General features: G+C 38.0%; 1 protein-coding gene across 1 annotated transcript in view; it reads right to left on the reverse strand.

The window, feature by feature from the left end:
- TBC1D8B (TBC1 domain family, member 8B (with GRAM domain)) overlaps positions 1-16126 on the reverse strand; it is a gene marked incomplete at its 5' end in the record, with an annotated part of 27552 nt that overhangs the window by 9023 nt on the left and 2403 nt on the right. Inside the window, 10 exons of the mRNA XM_010284085.1 lie at positions 1626-1911; positions 2611-2728; positions 3180-3394; positions 4384-4534; positions 7479-7628; positions 8958-9125; positions 10701-10908; positions 12371-12611; positions 13545-13770; positions 14411-14529. Of these exons, the coding sequence (XP_010282387.1) occupies positions 1626-1911; positions 2611-2728; positions 3180-3394; positions 4384-4534; positions 7479-7628; positions 8958-9125; positions 10701-10908; positions 12371-12611; positions 13545-13770; positions 14411-14529 (1882 nt within the window). The remainder of the gene's footprint in view (positions 1-1625; positions 1912-2610; positions 2729-3179; positions 3395-4383; positions 4535-7478; positions 7629-8957; positions 9126-10700; positions 10909-12370; positions 12612-13544; positions 13771-14410; positions 14530-16126) is intronic.

Genomic DNA, 16126 nt, shown 5'->3' on the forward strand with positions numbered 1-16126 from the left:
ATAACATCAGCATCTGCTTAAGAAAAAGTGCGCAGAGAATGGCAAATAGCAAAGAATATCAATATGAGTAGCACAAATACATTGTAATAGTAACAAAGATATGCAAACATGGGAACTGGCTACCCAGAGAAGGCTGCAGAGCTTCTAGCCTTGGGAGTTTTTAAGACCCAGCTAGACAATAACATGGCTGATGTGATCTAGTGCTTGCAGTAATCCTCTTCTGAGTGGGAAATTAAGACTACAGACTTGCCAAGGTCCCTTCCACTCTGCATTCCCCGGTTCTCTAATCCGTCTAGCAAGGTTGTACTACATAACTGGGAGAGAGGAAAAGAGGCTTGTCCTGAACTGTGACCGAGGCAATCTTAATTCCCTCAGATGCATAAGCCAAGACACACCTGATCTGCACCTATTCATCATACCTACATAACCAGCCTAAACAGATCCACCATGGAGGCTGGCCAATTCCTTTGCCAACATCAAGGAACACAGTATCTATGGACTGATAGCTTCCTTTTTCTTGAGGAGAAGCAAACTACTGTAATGATTTTTTTAAATACACCAGCACGCTGCAGGCTGGATTAACTGTGCAACAGAAGTGTTACAGCCAGGTAAAATGTTGAAAGCAAGGGTTCAAAAGGAGTTCATAATAATCACCAAAATCTTGGGTGTCAAGTGGAAACAGCAGCTTGTTTAGTTCAAGCGAAAATTAAAATTTCACCACATCTCGATTTTAAATTTTAATATACTTAAATTGGGTGAATGTCCTCTTACTGTTAGGTTTTTTAAGTGTTAAATATTTAAATGAGTACAGCTAGGTTTTAGAATAAATACCAGGCTGTATAGTCTCGTATAATAACACTCTCCTCATAAATTCTGTAGCTCCTACCCTATTCAAGCATGCAACATTTAGAAGCCTTATTAAAAGGAAATTCTTATTATCAGTTCTTAACAGTCATAATTTGGTTTCTCCTATAGCACAGTCATTTTGCTGTTTTAATACTCCACGATACACAATCACAGCAGCAAGAACAGAATTTAGGTCAGTTGTGAAGCAAAAACTGTGCAAGTTTTGTTTGCAATACATCAGTTTAAGATGCACGTTATACTGCATATTTGAATTTATTCTTCAACTGCTAATATAGAACAAACACCTGGTCATGATTGTCCTCATTGCATTTTTTTGGTCTTATTTCTGTTTTAAGCTGTCAGCAGCAGAGAAAGCAGTAGCCTAAACTACAAGAACTGAGCTGTAGAATGTGTTGTCAGTAAGTTGACGCCTGAACTGTTCAAAACAGTCTTAGTGTGCTCCAGATTACCTCATCATTAAGAAAAGCCACCTTCTATAAGTCATATGAATTCCAGGCAAAAAACACATCGCTTTTTATTTTAAAATACACAAATGGCACTGGTTATAGAAGAACTTTAACGGAGGATGGGATTTTCAGAGGATCCAGGCACACTTTAGAGCCACCCCTTCCAGAATTTTGGCCTGAGATGAACACTTAATTCCTCTGAAGCCTTTGCAAATCTTGGGACATGTCTTCAAAGCTGCCCCAGAATGACTTGGCTATTTGTAATTATAGCAGCTGCTATGCAGCCCCTAAGAATAACAGTTACACTTATACCTGTTGAGAACAGTGACTGCTTCTGCATCATCCTTGCAAGTCAGCAACTTCTCCATGTTGTATTCCAGCACTGCGAGACCCAGCTGCAAGATTGCCTTTATTCCATCATAGAAGAAACAGTCCACCACATTGACTGCACTTTCAATAGGCAGCACGCTGATAAAAAGGGTAAGGAACCAGGAGAGAGAGACCGAGGAGAAAAAAGTCATGTCCGTCATGTGGTCTGTCAACTGAGGCAGATGAACTCTGATGAGCTCCTCAAACACTGCCTGATCTACCAAGGCACCTGCAGGGAAAGGATAACAAAACCACCACCCAAGTCTTAATACAGAGAAGCATACTTTTCTCAGAGCACCGGCCAGAAATAAAGTTCCTGTTCTCATGCAACTTTGTTGTAAAAGCAAACGCAGGCCTAGCTGCACGGAACCATTGGCTTCATCCCCTACGCTGGAAGCTATGCACTCTGTGCATGGGTCCAGAGCCTTGCTGCATGCCATAAAGCACTTTTGTGGTGCGTGGCTACTTCCAGTGATTCTCCTGATAGCAGATACACACTCTCTGCAGTTAGAGAGAAGCTTCACATACGATTTTCCTTCTAGCATATATACCTGCAAGTACTGAGTATGAGATCAAAGACTAAGTCTGGACCTGAAGTAACTATTTTTCCTTTATTTAAGCTGACTAAGTTTCAAATAAATAGTATGAATTGCAGTTATAATTCCAAAAGAACAGTATAATAGTCTAATTGGCTACTCCATGAGTAGTTATGCCTAGAGTAATGACAATATCTGAAAATCATATCCATTGCTGCTTAAGGAGGAGTCTTGGGATGTTCTCTGTAACTTCCATTTTTATTTCACAATACTGAACCAAATACAACAGTTTCTCTCCACTGTTCAGCCTTCAGCTCATTCCTCACATTTGTTCTTAATGAATAATCATTTACATTCAGTTCTAGATAGCTAAAAAGACAGACGGATGTTACCAATGATTCGACGATTGAAATAATCGGGTAGCATCCTTTCACACACAGCAACCAAAAGCCAGAATGCTTCCTCCTCTTTAGCATACAGCAGAAGTACTGATGTCAAAATATTCATTGCCTGTAACATTTAAACAGGAAAGGAAGCATTTACAACGAAAGATGGTGAAAACACAACTGTTGTCATTTGTTAAAATTTACATTTCAGAAAGCACTTTACAGCTTGTTTTTAGAGTGCTAGGATAACCTACAGCCATACCCAGTATAAGACTTTTATCTCTATATTATTAACTACAGAGCGTAGTATTTAAACTGCATAAAAATATTTTAAAGTGCTAGAAGTCTAGTAAGAATGCAAAGGTATATAGGAAGTGGCCATGACAGCATTTATCAACAAATTCGAGTACAATGTAAAAACTCATGTTACATACTGGGATCAAATAAACAAAGTGAACCACCGAGCAAGAAACCATTACACACTTATGTGATTTATTTTATGAGGTGCCACTTATACTTGCCATCGTGAGCTAATATTTAGACAACCAACACAAAGAGTCTCAAAACTGCTGTACCTGACAATATCCAATTTGGGGATTCCTGTATGCATAAGCTGTAAGAACTCTCCTGAGTGCAGAAATTCCTGTGTCATTTTGAAAAGCAGGATGCTCAGGTAAGGAGCGACGTAAATCTCGTTCAATTTCATCAGTAGCTAAAGTGCATGTTCCTAAGGACTTTTCCACCAGCTCAGTGTAATACCCAGGGTTGGATGCCATATCATTTACAGCACCTGCCAATACATTGTATTGCACAGTATTACAGGACAACGGTGAAATATCTACATGATTGTCTGCAATTTGTATAAAAATTTTTGGTGACTACTAAGATACCTCATGAATCTCCAGATGTTACTGCAGTAAATGTATCAGAGTAATTCTACTGAAAATAATGGAATTACTCTGAAATGAAAACAAAAAAAATGAAATAAAATAAGGCTTGGAAGAAATCTAAGTCACTTTCCAGCATAAAGTTGATATTGACTTTTTTGTTTTATTGGGGGGGATGGCACAGGGGGAAGCTTCCTTTCACCTACAAGTTTGCCCAAGTTTTCTAGCAAACACAATACCTTTCCATTTGTACAGCTGGGAACAGATTAGAAAAACTAGGCAAAGGACTGATATTTACCTTTACCTAATTAATTCCATAACTGTTATGTCAAGACCTTCCAAGACAGAGGTATTTGTCTGGTAACAGAAGCATGACCCTGATCAAGTCAGTGGCTGCTGCTGCTTTTCTAAGTGTTTCAGTGAACGAGAACAGAAAGTGCACAGAGGTGTTGTAAAGCAGTGTCTTAATTCCCTGGGCCTCCATTTCCTCAAGTTAAGTGCCCTGACACAGGTGTGTTCTACAGAAGAAAGCCACAAAAGCACATTCAGAGCTGTGGCAAGAGATCCCATATGTGTTATAAAGTCCACAATTCCTGCACATGTCACTTTAAACCAAGCAGCAGCATACAGCAAAGAGCAGCTGATCGATAACTGGGGCGAAATCCTCTGCCAGGGGGAGGGAGGGAGAGGGAGAGGGAGAGAGGGAGAGAGGGAGAGAGGGAGCGCGCGCAAGCGCGCCTTACAATGTATTTGTGTTTAAAAGAAAACTCATCCTGGACACGAAGCCTAAACAGAGAGAGAGAGAGTGTGTGTGTGTGTGTGTGTGTGTGTGTCTAGAACGTCCACACAGTAGAGTCCACAAAATGAATCTATTATACTTGCTATGCAATACCTGAGAAAAGCAGCCAGAGCTCTCCTCTTAATGCCTCCGGGATCCCCCTTACAACTAGGTCTCGAGTCTTCTTTGTTCGAAACATACTGACACCATGGCCACGTTCAATAAAGAGGATGTTCCAGGACTGTTCTTTCATTTTTTCTTTCAGCTATGAAAGGCAGAAGACAACAAGCATTTAGTATACTGGAAGACTTTCCTCATGTTTCAGAGAGCAGAATGAAATTTTTCTCTCAGTTATATTCATATAAACTGGAAATGGCAGCACTGGCATCCATATTGATATGTGGAACGAACGCTGATTTACATCAGAGCAAAATCTAACCTCTGCACAGTGTAAGTTTGGCATACAATGCAATCTCCTACATGACCTATTATTCTTTAAACTATATTATTACAAGAATGTCTGTACCAGATCAGACAAAAGGTAAATCTAATTCAGTATCCCATCTGACAGAAACCAACAGCAAGTGCCACAGGACTCTAGGGTCAAGAAAACATCTGCAAAATCCTCCTCCATCCTCCAGCAAATAAAAGCACAGCCACCTCCTCAGCAGAAGCAATCTCTCTGAATACAACATGCAGCAGATTTTTCCCTGCAAAGTGCTTTCTGAACCCAGACAAACCTGCCACCTTCTAACTTCTCTTGAAGCCCCCTTCTCGCTGTATTAAGAGAGCGAACAATCACTCCCTTTCACATTTTTCAACCAACTCCGAAGTTCCAACTTTTTCCTTACTTCCCACTTGAGACTGATTCCAACCCGTAAACAGCAATAACTGTATGCAAGCTGGATTTTCATTTTAAATGAAGTCATCATCATCTGTTTGTTACGTTTTATTGTTCACTATTCTGCTAAACTTTTTTTCTTTTAAATCAATAGGTAGACATCCCTATTTGTTACCTCTAGATTGAACCATTTGCAACTTTGACACCACATCAGCAAAAACTATGGTATTATCAAAGGACCATGAAGTACTAGGGACTTAAGAGAGTGAATGAATAGTGATAAAGCAGTAAGACAGCTAACCACTGTGAGGTGCAACTGTGCAGAAAAATTCTACCATCACAGTTCTCCATAGTTCTAGGCATTCCAAAAATGCATTGCCAGCACAATGGATAAGAAAATTCAACATTTGATATAATTCCTATGGCAAAAAATCAGAGGCACATTAAGACTTCCCCTTGCAAGATTCTTTTTCAGCTATTTCCATGTAAATATATAGATACGTGTTTGTATGATAAACACATACAAACAAATCTGCTTATCATAACTTGGGCCAATTTTAAAATATCCCATTTTTTATTGCTGCTTTGTGATAAACAGCGTAACATTTTCTTGGTAAAGTGTAAATCAATAGAAGAAAAAAAAAAAGATGGAATTGAATGAAAGCAATAGAAAAGACAACCAGGAAAAATAGGGTGAAGAGAAGGTTCAGATTGCTTATGTGTGGTGGCAGGTTTCTCTGTGCTAATTTGAGAGCTCTAACAAACAAACTATGTGAAAAAGTATTTGGCCATGATGGTGCAATGAAATCAAGCAAGAGATTATTGGCAAAGCCAACTCACTGTCAAGACACCTGCTTAATTACTCTGATAAATTAACATATTTTGATTTCAACATGTCGATGAACTCCTCTTTGCTAACAGCAATAAAAATATACTAACTGTTACAGATGAAATAATATCCCACAGAAACTCAACAAGCAAAACAGGTTGCTTCCTTTTTTTGATTCATCATGCTTTGTTGCATTATATTCGTTGACAGATTTGGGACAGAATGGCTATAAATGGTGGAAAGGACACAGAAGGGTGGCATGACACCACTGTCATTATTCTCCCACAGTTTCTCAATCTTCCCTCAATTTATTTACATGTGCTCCGACTAGGAGCAAACCAATAGTCAGGAAAATTTGCAGGAGAATGAAGTCTAGTTGGATTAAGGAGGGGAACTAATAGCTGAAAACATTTATGCCCATATGCCAGAATTTTACATTTAATCAAATATTTATCAGCCAGACACAATGTTTTTACAAACTAGCAATTTCTTTCAGCATAGAAGATAACAATGTATGCATCTGAACTTCAGTAGGACCAGCCATGTTAAGTAAAACCTGCTTCACAAAATGGAAAACTGGCAAAAATTCCCTATTCAGACAAAAGTGATGTTACAGGCATTTCACCTGCAGAACAGGAAGAGGCAGAGATAGTAGAAACAGTGAAATGGATCCTTTGGAAAGCACAAGGTTACTAATAAACTATTGATTATGCACCTAAACCACAATTCAATTTCTCTGAAGCAAAGCAACTGATGATCAAGTGCTCCAACCCATGTAAGGCTCCAAGGTTGAGACAGCGTGAGCATTGCCACTCTATTTTCTGTGCATGCAGCAGCAAGATTTTACATTGTTAAGGTAATTAAAGCTGCTGAAAGGAAAAGCAGTTTTTGTCCACTTTTGTTCAACATACTATAAAAAGCAGAACTTAAAAATGTGGATTCCCTTTTCTCCTATCCAAAATGTGTTTATTTTCTGATATTTCTAATATCAAAAATTCCATATCTTAATTTACCCAGTTCTGCTGAAAGACTTAATTTTAAAACAAAACATTTCTGCCTTCTTGCACACACTATGGAGAAGCAAAAATAGGATGTCCTAATGCAAAAACAATTAAAGAAACATTCTCCAGACCATAACTTTGTTAGAAGAAGTGCAAAAGAATGAAGCAAGGAAGAAATTAAGTCAATTCCTTGATAACATTCTCCTTGCTCCCAAAGAGTTTGTAGTGACTTTGTATCTTGACAATTCAGATAGATATGAAACATGCTCACTATCACAAAACAAACAGCCAGCTGTTCCTTAGGGGTAGAAAAGCAGGATGAATTAGCTTCATGAAGATAATCATTATTAAACAAGATGCCAGAAAATTTAACGGAGCCATGAAGAATCACCCTGTGGACTCCAAATAGAGAAAATGCAAATGAAAGAAGATTGGCAAAGCCCCAAAGGAAATCAGCAGCCTTGCTTGAATACATTTTGAATATACTTCAGTCCTTTCCAGTTAGATTCCAAAAACTGTTGGCCATTTTATCCCTTACCATTTTAGAGTCTAGATTCTCAGCATCCTGAGGATGGTAGACAGTCATTAGAGCTTCTGTACTGACAGTTTTGCTGTTATCTCTCTGACCCATCTTTGACGGTCCCCCATCAAAATCCTTTGGGCTGTCAGAGGCAGAACTAGCTGCAACCTTGAAAAAAAAAAAAATTAACAGTGGTAGTTATAAATGCCAAACAATCTTTCAAGAAGCAACATTGCTACCAGAAACCATTTTGTTTCTAGACCATCATTGTTAATTATATTAAGTTACAGGTACCAGATACAGACTTCCAAAATAAATGAAAAACAGCAATCCCTGCTCTGTACAGCTGGGCTTTCAGGAGGCTACACTTGGAAAAAAAATCCATCTCTACAGTCAAAAACTTAATTATGAAAGGAAAAATATTCATAATGAGAACTGCAATAGATAGGGAGATCTGACCATCCATCACCACTGAAGTCAAAAGAAAAGCATTCATTTAAATGGAGCCATATACTGAACTGTACAGAAATGCTGAAAGCGTTTAAAAACCAGCATTAGAACCTGGATTGTTCTTCAAAACCTGATGGAAAAGAAAGTAAGAGAACCCAAAACAGAATGCATTCACAGTAGCACCATTGTTTAACACATTCTCTTTCATATGGCCAGAGAGTTATTTATTTTTCCACACCTGAAAACCAGAGGCACATGACTTAGCATGGTATGTCAAAATAACGCAGATATAACCCAATCTAAAAGGGAATGCCCCTCAGCACCAGACCTTAGCACTCAGATCTCCCAGGGCTGTCCTATACCATTATCAGCTGAGCATTTCTGCTGATATCAAACTATCTTGCTTTTATTACTCATTTTTGCCTTTTAACCCTTAAGAATCAAAATCTCAAGGTGAAGATTTAGCTGATACGCTGATTATTTTCTACCAAAAGGCATTTATTTGTACGCTTCTCCACTCTTACAACTGTCACTTTAGAGGTTACTCCAGCTGTCTATTTAATTTTTTTTCAGGTGAAAATCTTCAGGGAAGAGATACAACAACTATAGTAAGTAATGCTTGTTGGGGATGTTCTGTCATTGCTCTCTTGTTTCTCATTAATGAAACTACTCATACAGATTTCTTTCACATCTAGAAACAACGTTACAATCATTCCTCCAACTTCCGAAGTCAAATAGTCAGCTGGCAAAAACCAACATAGCTACACATGATTTTACAACAGACTGGTGGACTTCTATTCTAATGTGAAGTGTCTCAATGCAAGAGATAGGAACATGATTTTTAAAGAGAAAAAAAATATCTTTAGACAACTTGAAATCTAGAGGTACAGCAGACATTGTTACCCATCTTGTGTCTAGATTCAGACTTAAATACAAACATATCACATTACACAGCAAAACACTGACCACACGTAGACCCTTAGTAAGACTACACAATCTTATTCCTAGGAACAAGTACTAAGAAATTAGAATTAGCAGAGCAGTTACCTCTGTACTTATGATGTGTTGAGGACTTGAAGTCGTATTGCATTTCATTCTGAGCTTTGAGACAAGCTGTTCGAAATCTCCAACCTCTGTGAAACGAAAAGCTGTTTTTCCTTTGGTGCTAATGCTGACTCCTCTGTTGGCTGGATCTGCCTTATCCACCCCTGTGACCTACAGCAGCAAGGATACATAAATTAGGCAAGAAATTTTACCAGTCTACTTCTAAAAGAGAAAACCTGTGTATGTGAAACAGTAGTATGAAGCACCACACAAGCAGAATTAGTAACGTAATTTCAACTACTTTGAAAGCTCATGGGTCTGGAGCACAAGGTAATATGTATTATGTGATAGATTTTTCAGAGTACCAAAAATCTTTGAAAAGGTTTTTCCAGCTTTGAGTGCTGAGCTTATCTGAAAATCTTGCCTCCTTTTACCTGCTGAAGCTGTTACTTTTTTTCTTACCATCCAAAAGCAGACAAAACATGGCTTTTGCAAGTAATCAAATGAAGCACTTTTCACAAGAACGAATTTCCACTGAGAATACCCTTCAAAGACAGCTGTCATAACACATGACAGCTGGAGCTGATTTTAATTGCCATGATGGAACAGTTACAGATTAGAGCATTTAATACACTTTAATAATGCAAATACAAGTAAGGCAATCATGAATAGCTAGACTGACTGCCATTGCAGATGCTTTTACATTGTTATAGGTAAAGAATGAAAGACCAACTGAAATAAAGTAACTCTGCAGTACTGCAGAACAAATACTGTGGGCCTGACAATCCACAAGAATAAATTTAGAGTCAGTTCCTTTCACACAGCCTCTTCTTGTTTTTCACCGGTTATAGAAGTCTTTATTGTTTGCAGGACTACTTAAAGACAATCAAATAAATTGCTTTATCTGGGTGGGGAACATCAAGTGTATTGCTGAAATTAGCTCAGCTCACCCCCCTATGTCAGGTGTCTTATGTCAGGCAGTATGTACACACGCAATTACAGAACCTGGTTATTTTTTAGCCTATTGTGAAATACGTCTGGGTGCTAATGAAAAGCTTTTAACACTAGAAGACCGGAATGTGAGAATGTCCCAGATTACATGAAGCCAAGAGAGGGATGGAGAAGGATTTGGGTTTTTTTTCCAGAAGTTATTCCACAGTCTGGCTATAGTACTCTATAGAAATATGAACACTGTGTCCTTTACAATGTGTTTCTTATGCAGTCTGTTGAGACTATCAGCTGTAATGGCATTGATACTTGACCACTGACAACTGCCAATGGATTTTCCTACAGACTTTTCAACAGACAGCACTGCTCAACTGCTGCAAAAAGAATTGCACTACTGAGCTAAGAAAGAAACACGGCAGAGCAATTACTAATCTTCAAGATCCTCTACCCCTTCCAATTCTTTACTTTTTGTCTTGAGGATCTCTCATTAACCTAACGTCAAGCATTAAGCATAAGCTTGTTCATTTTAAAAAAAGTATCAAAAAATTTGGATTCTGTTCCCAGGCATAGAAATCTGGGAACAGAACAGAAAAGGGAAAGGGGATACAGGGAACAAAGCTGAAACATGAAAGCAGTTCTATAAACCTACAAATAGAATTCCTACACGCAGTATCCAAGGTAGGGGGAAATCTACGACATCATGTAAAGTAAGCAGATTCTAATGAAAATCTGCTAAAATGGCATTAAACTACACAAGTGCAAAACTTCTGGTATAACTGGCTCTGGAGTTTGCATTACCTCTCTTAATGGAATGATTACACTGCACAGGCTGCCATCCTGGCTAGCAAAGCAGATGTAGTTTTCCGAAATGCACATTTTCCCGTGGGTGTTGTAATGACTGAAAGGAACCCATAAAAAGCACTCATGAACTTCCTTCAAGGTCTCTTCTTTGGGTAGCCTGAAGAATGCGCTAAACTGCTTACTGTGGGCACGGCTCTCCAGGCCTCTAGATTAAAAACAAAACAAAAAACAGGGGAGGAGAGAGAAAAAAAAAATAGGTAAGTTTAAAATGTCTTTACAAATACAAAAGTTAAAAATACCTTGGGAAAAGACAGTAAAACATCACGCTCTCCCATAATCCATGGGGTCGATCTGGAGCATTCAATGTTTCACCCGAAGAGGCAACAAAGGGCAGGACCCCACCTAACTACATGCACTCACTTAACAAAACACTTAAATACTTCACTAAACAGGAATAGATTCAAGCATGTTCTACACAGTAAAGCACTTTGCTGAATCAGGCCTGTAGGTAGTGCAGAAAAACATACTAATAGCCTCATCCGCTCTGTTTCTCCACCCATCAGAATAGTCCATTTAAACCTAAAACAAGTTTTGGCTTGACAGAGGGTTAATTAGCCAGAAATATAACTTATGTTGTAAACACATGCCATGGGCTAATTCTTCACAGGTAATTGCAGCCAGAAACAATGTTTTGGTTGTAGAGCAACATCCCTCTCCAGCATTGCTACCAAACTGAGGTATCAATTACCCAGGAAATACAACCTAAAATAGGTTTTATCATCAGTGTACTATAAAATTAAATAGCTTTTTTCTTTCTTGAATCATAGGTGCATGGAGCTTTAAGTAGGAACAATTATTAGAAAAATGCTTTATCATAATTTCTGATCTGCAGGTAGGTGACATTTCCCAACAAAGATTTAGTCCCTTTATGCGAATTTCAATTACCTAACAAACAACTGACTTGCTTTTCCTGATTACTTTTCACAGTAAATAGCTGTGGTCCACAGATCAAAACCTGAACATTTGACTGAGAATTTGGGCAGTTCTCTGAGGAAAAGGCAAAATTTGCTTCAACAGAAACCAGAACTGAAAAGAAACCATAAAATTACTGCAAGGAGTAATCATACACCTTCCTTGAGAAGGAAGGACCCTAACCATCAGGTTACTTGCCTACACATCTTTCCCACTGCCTAAAATACTGCCGTAAATAAGCAAAGCCATGCACCCATCTGCAACTCATTGATCTTAGCATCCATGTCCAGTGGCAGAAAAGCCATGCAGTTATTATTTATGCATGTTTATGAAATTATTTATTCTCCACCTTCTTCTTCTTCATCAGGTCTCTTTGCAGACATTGCAGCTTCGTTCTTCATTTTCTAATCCGAAATGCTAGAACGCCTTTTAAAAAAATCCAAGTACTATAAACCCTATAGTGGAAGACAAGCTCTGAAGGTTTGATCACTTCACGCCTTCACATGGACTTTTGATACTGCAAAGTAACAATAAATTACAATGTCTCACATTGCTTTGATCCCAAATTTTAATGAACCACTTGTTTAAGAGAACACCAGCTTTGCTGACATTTACATATCTCCTTGAGACAAGGATTCTCTTCCCCTTTGCCTAAAAAGTAGTGGGCCCAGAGCAGGTAGACTCTAGCATATTACCTCTTGGTGATCTGCAGGGGATCATGAAGGACTAGGTCATTTTCAAATGTCTCCTTGTCAAAAAGTCTCCTAACAGCATAGTTTGCCAGCTGCTCCATGAGAAGGAATGTTTCACTAATGTGCAAAAACATGGAAAAATAATGATCTTCCCCACGGGAGCACACATGAATGCTCTCTGTCAGAATCACATTGGAAGTCTTCTCAAGTTTTGATATTTCATCCCAGGAGATAATAAGTTTTACTGAAAATACAAATATAAGCAGATGTGAGTAACTTCTCATTAGCTGCTACCCTCGTATTAAAAAAAGAAAAGTACTAGTCGACAGCAATAATAAAATATAATTAAGCAATATAGTTAAATCATAGCACATTTGAAAAAGGCTACAAACTCACAAGCACAAAAAATATGCTCTTCACAATTCCTATAAAATAATTCCATTAGAAAGAATTTTATAGAAAGAAAAACATTAAAGACACACCATGTATGAAAATACAAGCTTACATCACCTTTTCCTCGCTCTCACGTCAAACTGCAAATTGCAAACAAACACCATCATATAAGATACCTCACTTTAACAGTTTACCAGTAGGGCTTCTTAGAGTAAATCAAACAAGTATGGGCATTTAGAGGAACCATGCCCATTAGCTATGACACTTCCCAATACAAATGAAAATTAGCTTAGAAAGGATCCGACGTTCTTTACGCTTTCTAATTTTCATGTAAATACAGTTATAGCTCACACTATTAGAGGCATTTGTCTGAGCATCTCAAACAGGGGAAAAAAAAGATATGTGCAATTATCACCAGTGTGTAGTGCACCCTTGTGAAATACTAAGTCTGTGTGTGAAGAAGTAACTGTAATCCTCACAGACTAAATTAATATGCAACATGAACTAAAGATGACGGACAACCTTTAGTTACAGCCAACTATAACAGATCTGCCTTCACTCTGAAGCTTATATAGAGGAAGAAAACTAATGGACATTGTGGAGTAAGCTACACAAATGTATTCACTTCCATAAAGTATTTTACGTTTGCATTTTTTGCTATTCTGTGTTGACATTTGCTTACATGGCAAAATAGTTCCCTTAGGACACAGGAAGAATTCTTCCAAATCTGAAAGATAAACAGTAACATGTGAAGGGACTACGCTTAGTATAGAAGCTTACTTACTTTCTGCTCCCAGCAAAAATGAGTAAAAGCTAAGGAAGTTGGTACTAAGATAAAGCCATCCTTGACAGGGCACTCTGCCCTTCCAATAACTGCATGAGTAATACGTAACCAACTTCTCCTGCTCTGGTAATCCGAAACACTTTTCAAACTTCATAAGACCTTCACGAAACTTCTCAGGATCTTCTTCTTTCACAAAAGAACCTTTTCCCTCTTCAGCAATCAAACCCTAAAACAAAAGACTAGTTACTTTATATAAGCATCCATATGAGTGGGTGTCATATATATGTATGCACCTGCATACATACAGTGTAGCATTCCTCTAACAGCACAGTATGTTTTAGAACAAGAATGGTCTGAGGATCAAAACATAGGTCACAAATCAAACATGCTATTTCAGACTCATCCACCAAGTTTCCCACACAACTTAGGCAAGACACACATTCCCAGGTCTCCTCTTCCAAAATAGATGTATTTTCCTCACTTAATCACAAGAACTCCTGGGCTAAATATTTAGCATACATATAAAGTGCACTGTTGCACCTTCACAAAAATATACCATATACTTCCAAGGCATTAGTAACATCATTGTGAAATAATTTAGCAACAGTTTTAGACCACTATCTAAAGGTATCTGGTGTATCATTTAACAAGAAGAGTTTATGTCAAACAACCTTACTTAACTGTGGGGCACATAAACAGGACCAATGGAGTGTGCTGAAGTTAACAGCCACATACTACTCAATCAGAAGCATGTAGTATTAGAATGCTGTCCTTCGATATTCTAAAGAGGACACATTATTCATGTACATTTAGGGGAAAAAAAAATACTTAGCCTTTCCCAATTATGTCATGTGCCTGTTACTTACTCTTATCTTTCCCTGGACAAAGCTTGTAATATCTTCATTTGAATCAAATACTGATAAAGTCTTCATAACATTGTGTTCCAACCAGTTCCAATGTTCTGTTATTTCTTCTCTGCTGGATCCTGATTGAAAGAGGAAGTTAGTATTACTTAAATTAGAACACACTTTAATAATTTCACTAAAAATATTAATCAAGAGAATACTTAGCAAATTCTCAGTTCACAGAGTAATTTAGATATACAAGTCCAAATCACGAGTCTCAAATATATTGTCCAACTCTTGTGTACACTAAAAATGTATTTGGTGTACATTAAAAAGGTGTACTGCTGTGGTTTTATCTTTCAAGCCCTTTATGCAGCTATATTCCTAGCCTTTACATCCAGAAGCAGTTCAGCTTTGTCACCATTGTGTAGCTCAGTGCTGAACGCTGACTTGGACTGACAGTTCCTTCAGCTCAGTAGTACGTCCCCTCAATGCCGATGGTGGAGCATTGCTAGAACACTCCCAGTCTAATAGTGTGGACAGTGGGAAATGTGAGATCAAATTCACGAGACTAAGCAGAAAATGAAATCTGGGCCTTTGATATCCTCAGCTTTGATCACTGGCCCACAACAGTTTCCAGAGTAGAACTCCAAGATTTAGACCTGCCATACACAATCCCTTCTAACAAGTGTAAGGACGTAAAGCGTATATCACCGTGACCAGGGAGGTAGCAAAGGTTTCTCTTTGAATTCTTCAAACAACCATTCATGCTGCTTACAACAATCAATTGCTACTTACTTGTGCTCAGTATAAGTCATGGTTTTACCTCATTCTCTGTCAAGTTATATTTTAACTATATTTCCAACCACGCTAAAGCTTAGGCAACCATCATTCGGGAAACAATGTCATCCTACCTATAATAAAGTCCTGCTTATGCTGTAATTCCAAACAATGCACTGTTTTCATGCAATTGCAGGCTTCTACAAGAGGACAGAAGCACAGCTGCACCCCATATGGAAAACATATACCAGAACTAACTCCTGATGCAGGAAAAAAAGGCTCACGGATTCATACAAGCTGAATGATCCTTGAAACAACATTTGGCACCACCAGAATTAGTATTTTTTTCTTCTGGACCCTCTGGGACTCAAACACATGAGAATAAGGACTGCTTTCTTTTCTTCCATTACATATGTGGAAGAGGAGGAGTAATTTAAAAAAAAAAACTGTTATCAGTAACCATAAGGAATGTAGAAACCATAGGGCCAAGATAAAATTCAATGTTCCAAAAATATAAATACTGCATTTTCAAACATTGTAGAGAGAAGCCAGCTTTGTTACTTTATTTACTTTACCCTGCTTTTTAATCTAGGTTTCAGAGCGCTATCACCTTTATATGGTGAATGTCACTGTAACTTTATAGCAAAGAAAAACCTATCTCACCTGAACTTTCCAGAAATGCATTTAGATTACTGGTTTACATTAAATAGAAAGGAACACTCTTAGTCACTAGCTACTTTTATAATTAGAGAAATGTGGCAGGCCAACTTCAAAATGCTTATGATAATTAATTTTATTCTTTTCATATACTCAATTACAAATTTATGCAAGTGGGAATAGGTAATAAGCAGACATGATACTAGTGAAACAACAGTAGAGGTCCAGCAAATTCAATACCGAGTCAGTTCTTTAAAGACAGTGGTTCCCCATCAGATGGGGGGAGATGGAGAGAGGGAA

This window comes from Phaethon lepturus, unplaced genomic scaffold, assembly GCF_000687285.1.
Source record: "Phaethon lepturus isolate BGI_N335 unplaced genomic scaffold, ASM68728v1 scaffold17323, whole genome shotgun sequence".
Lineage (NCBI taxonomy): Eukaryota > Metazoa > Chordata > Aves > Phaethontiformes > Phaethontidae > Phaethon > Phaethon lepturus.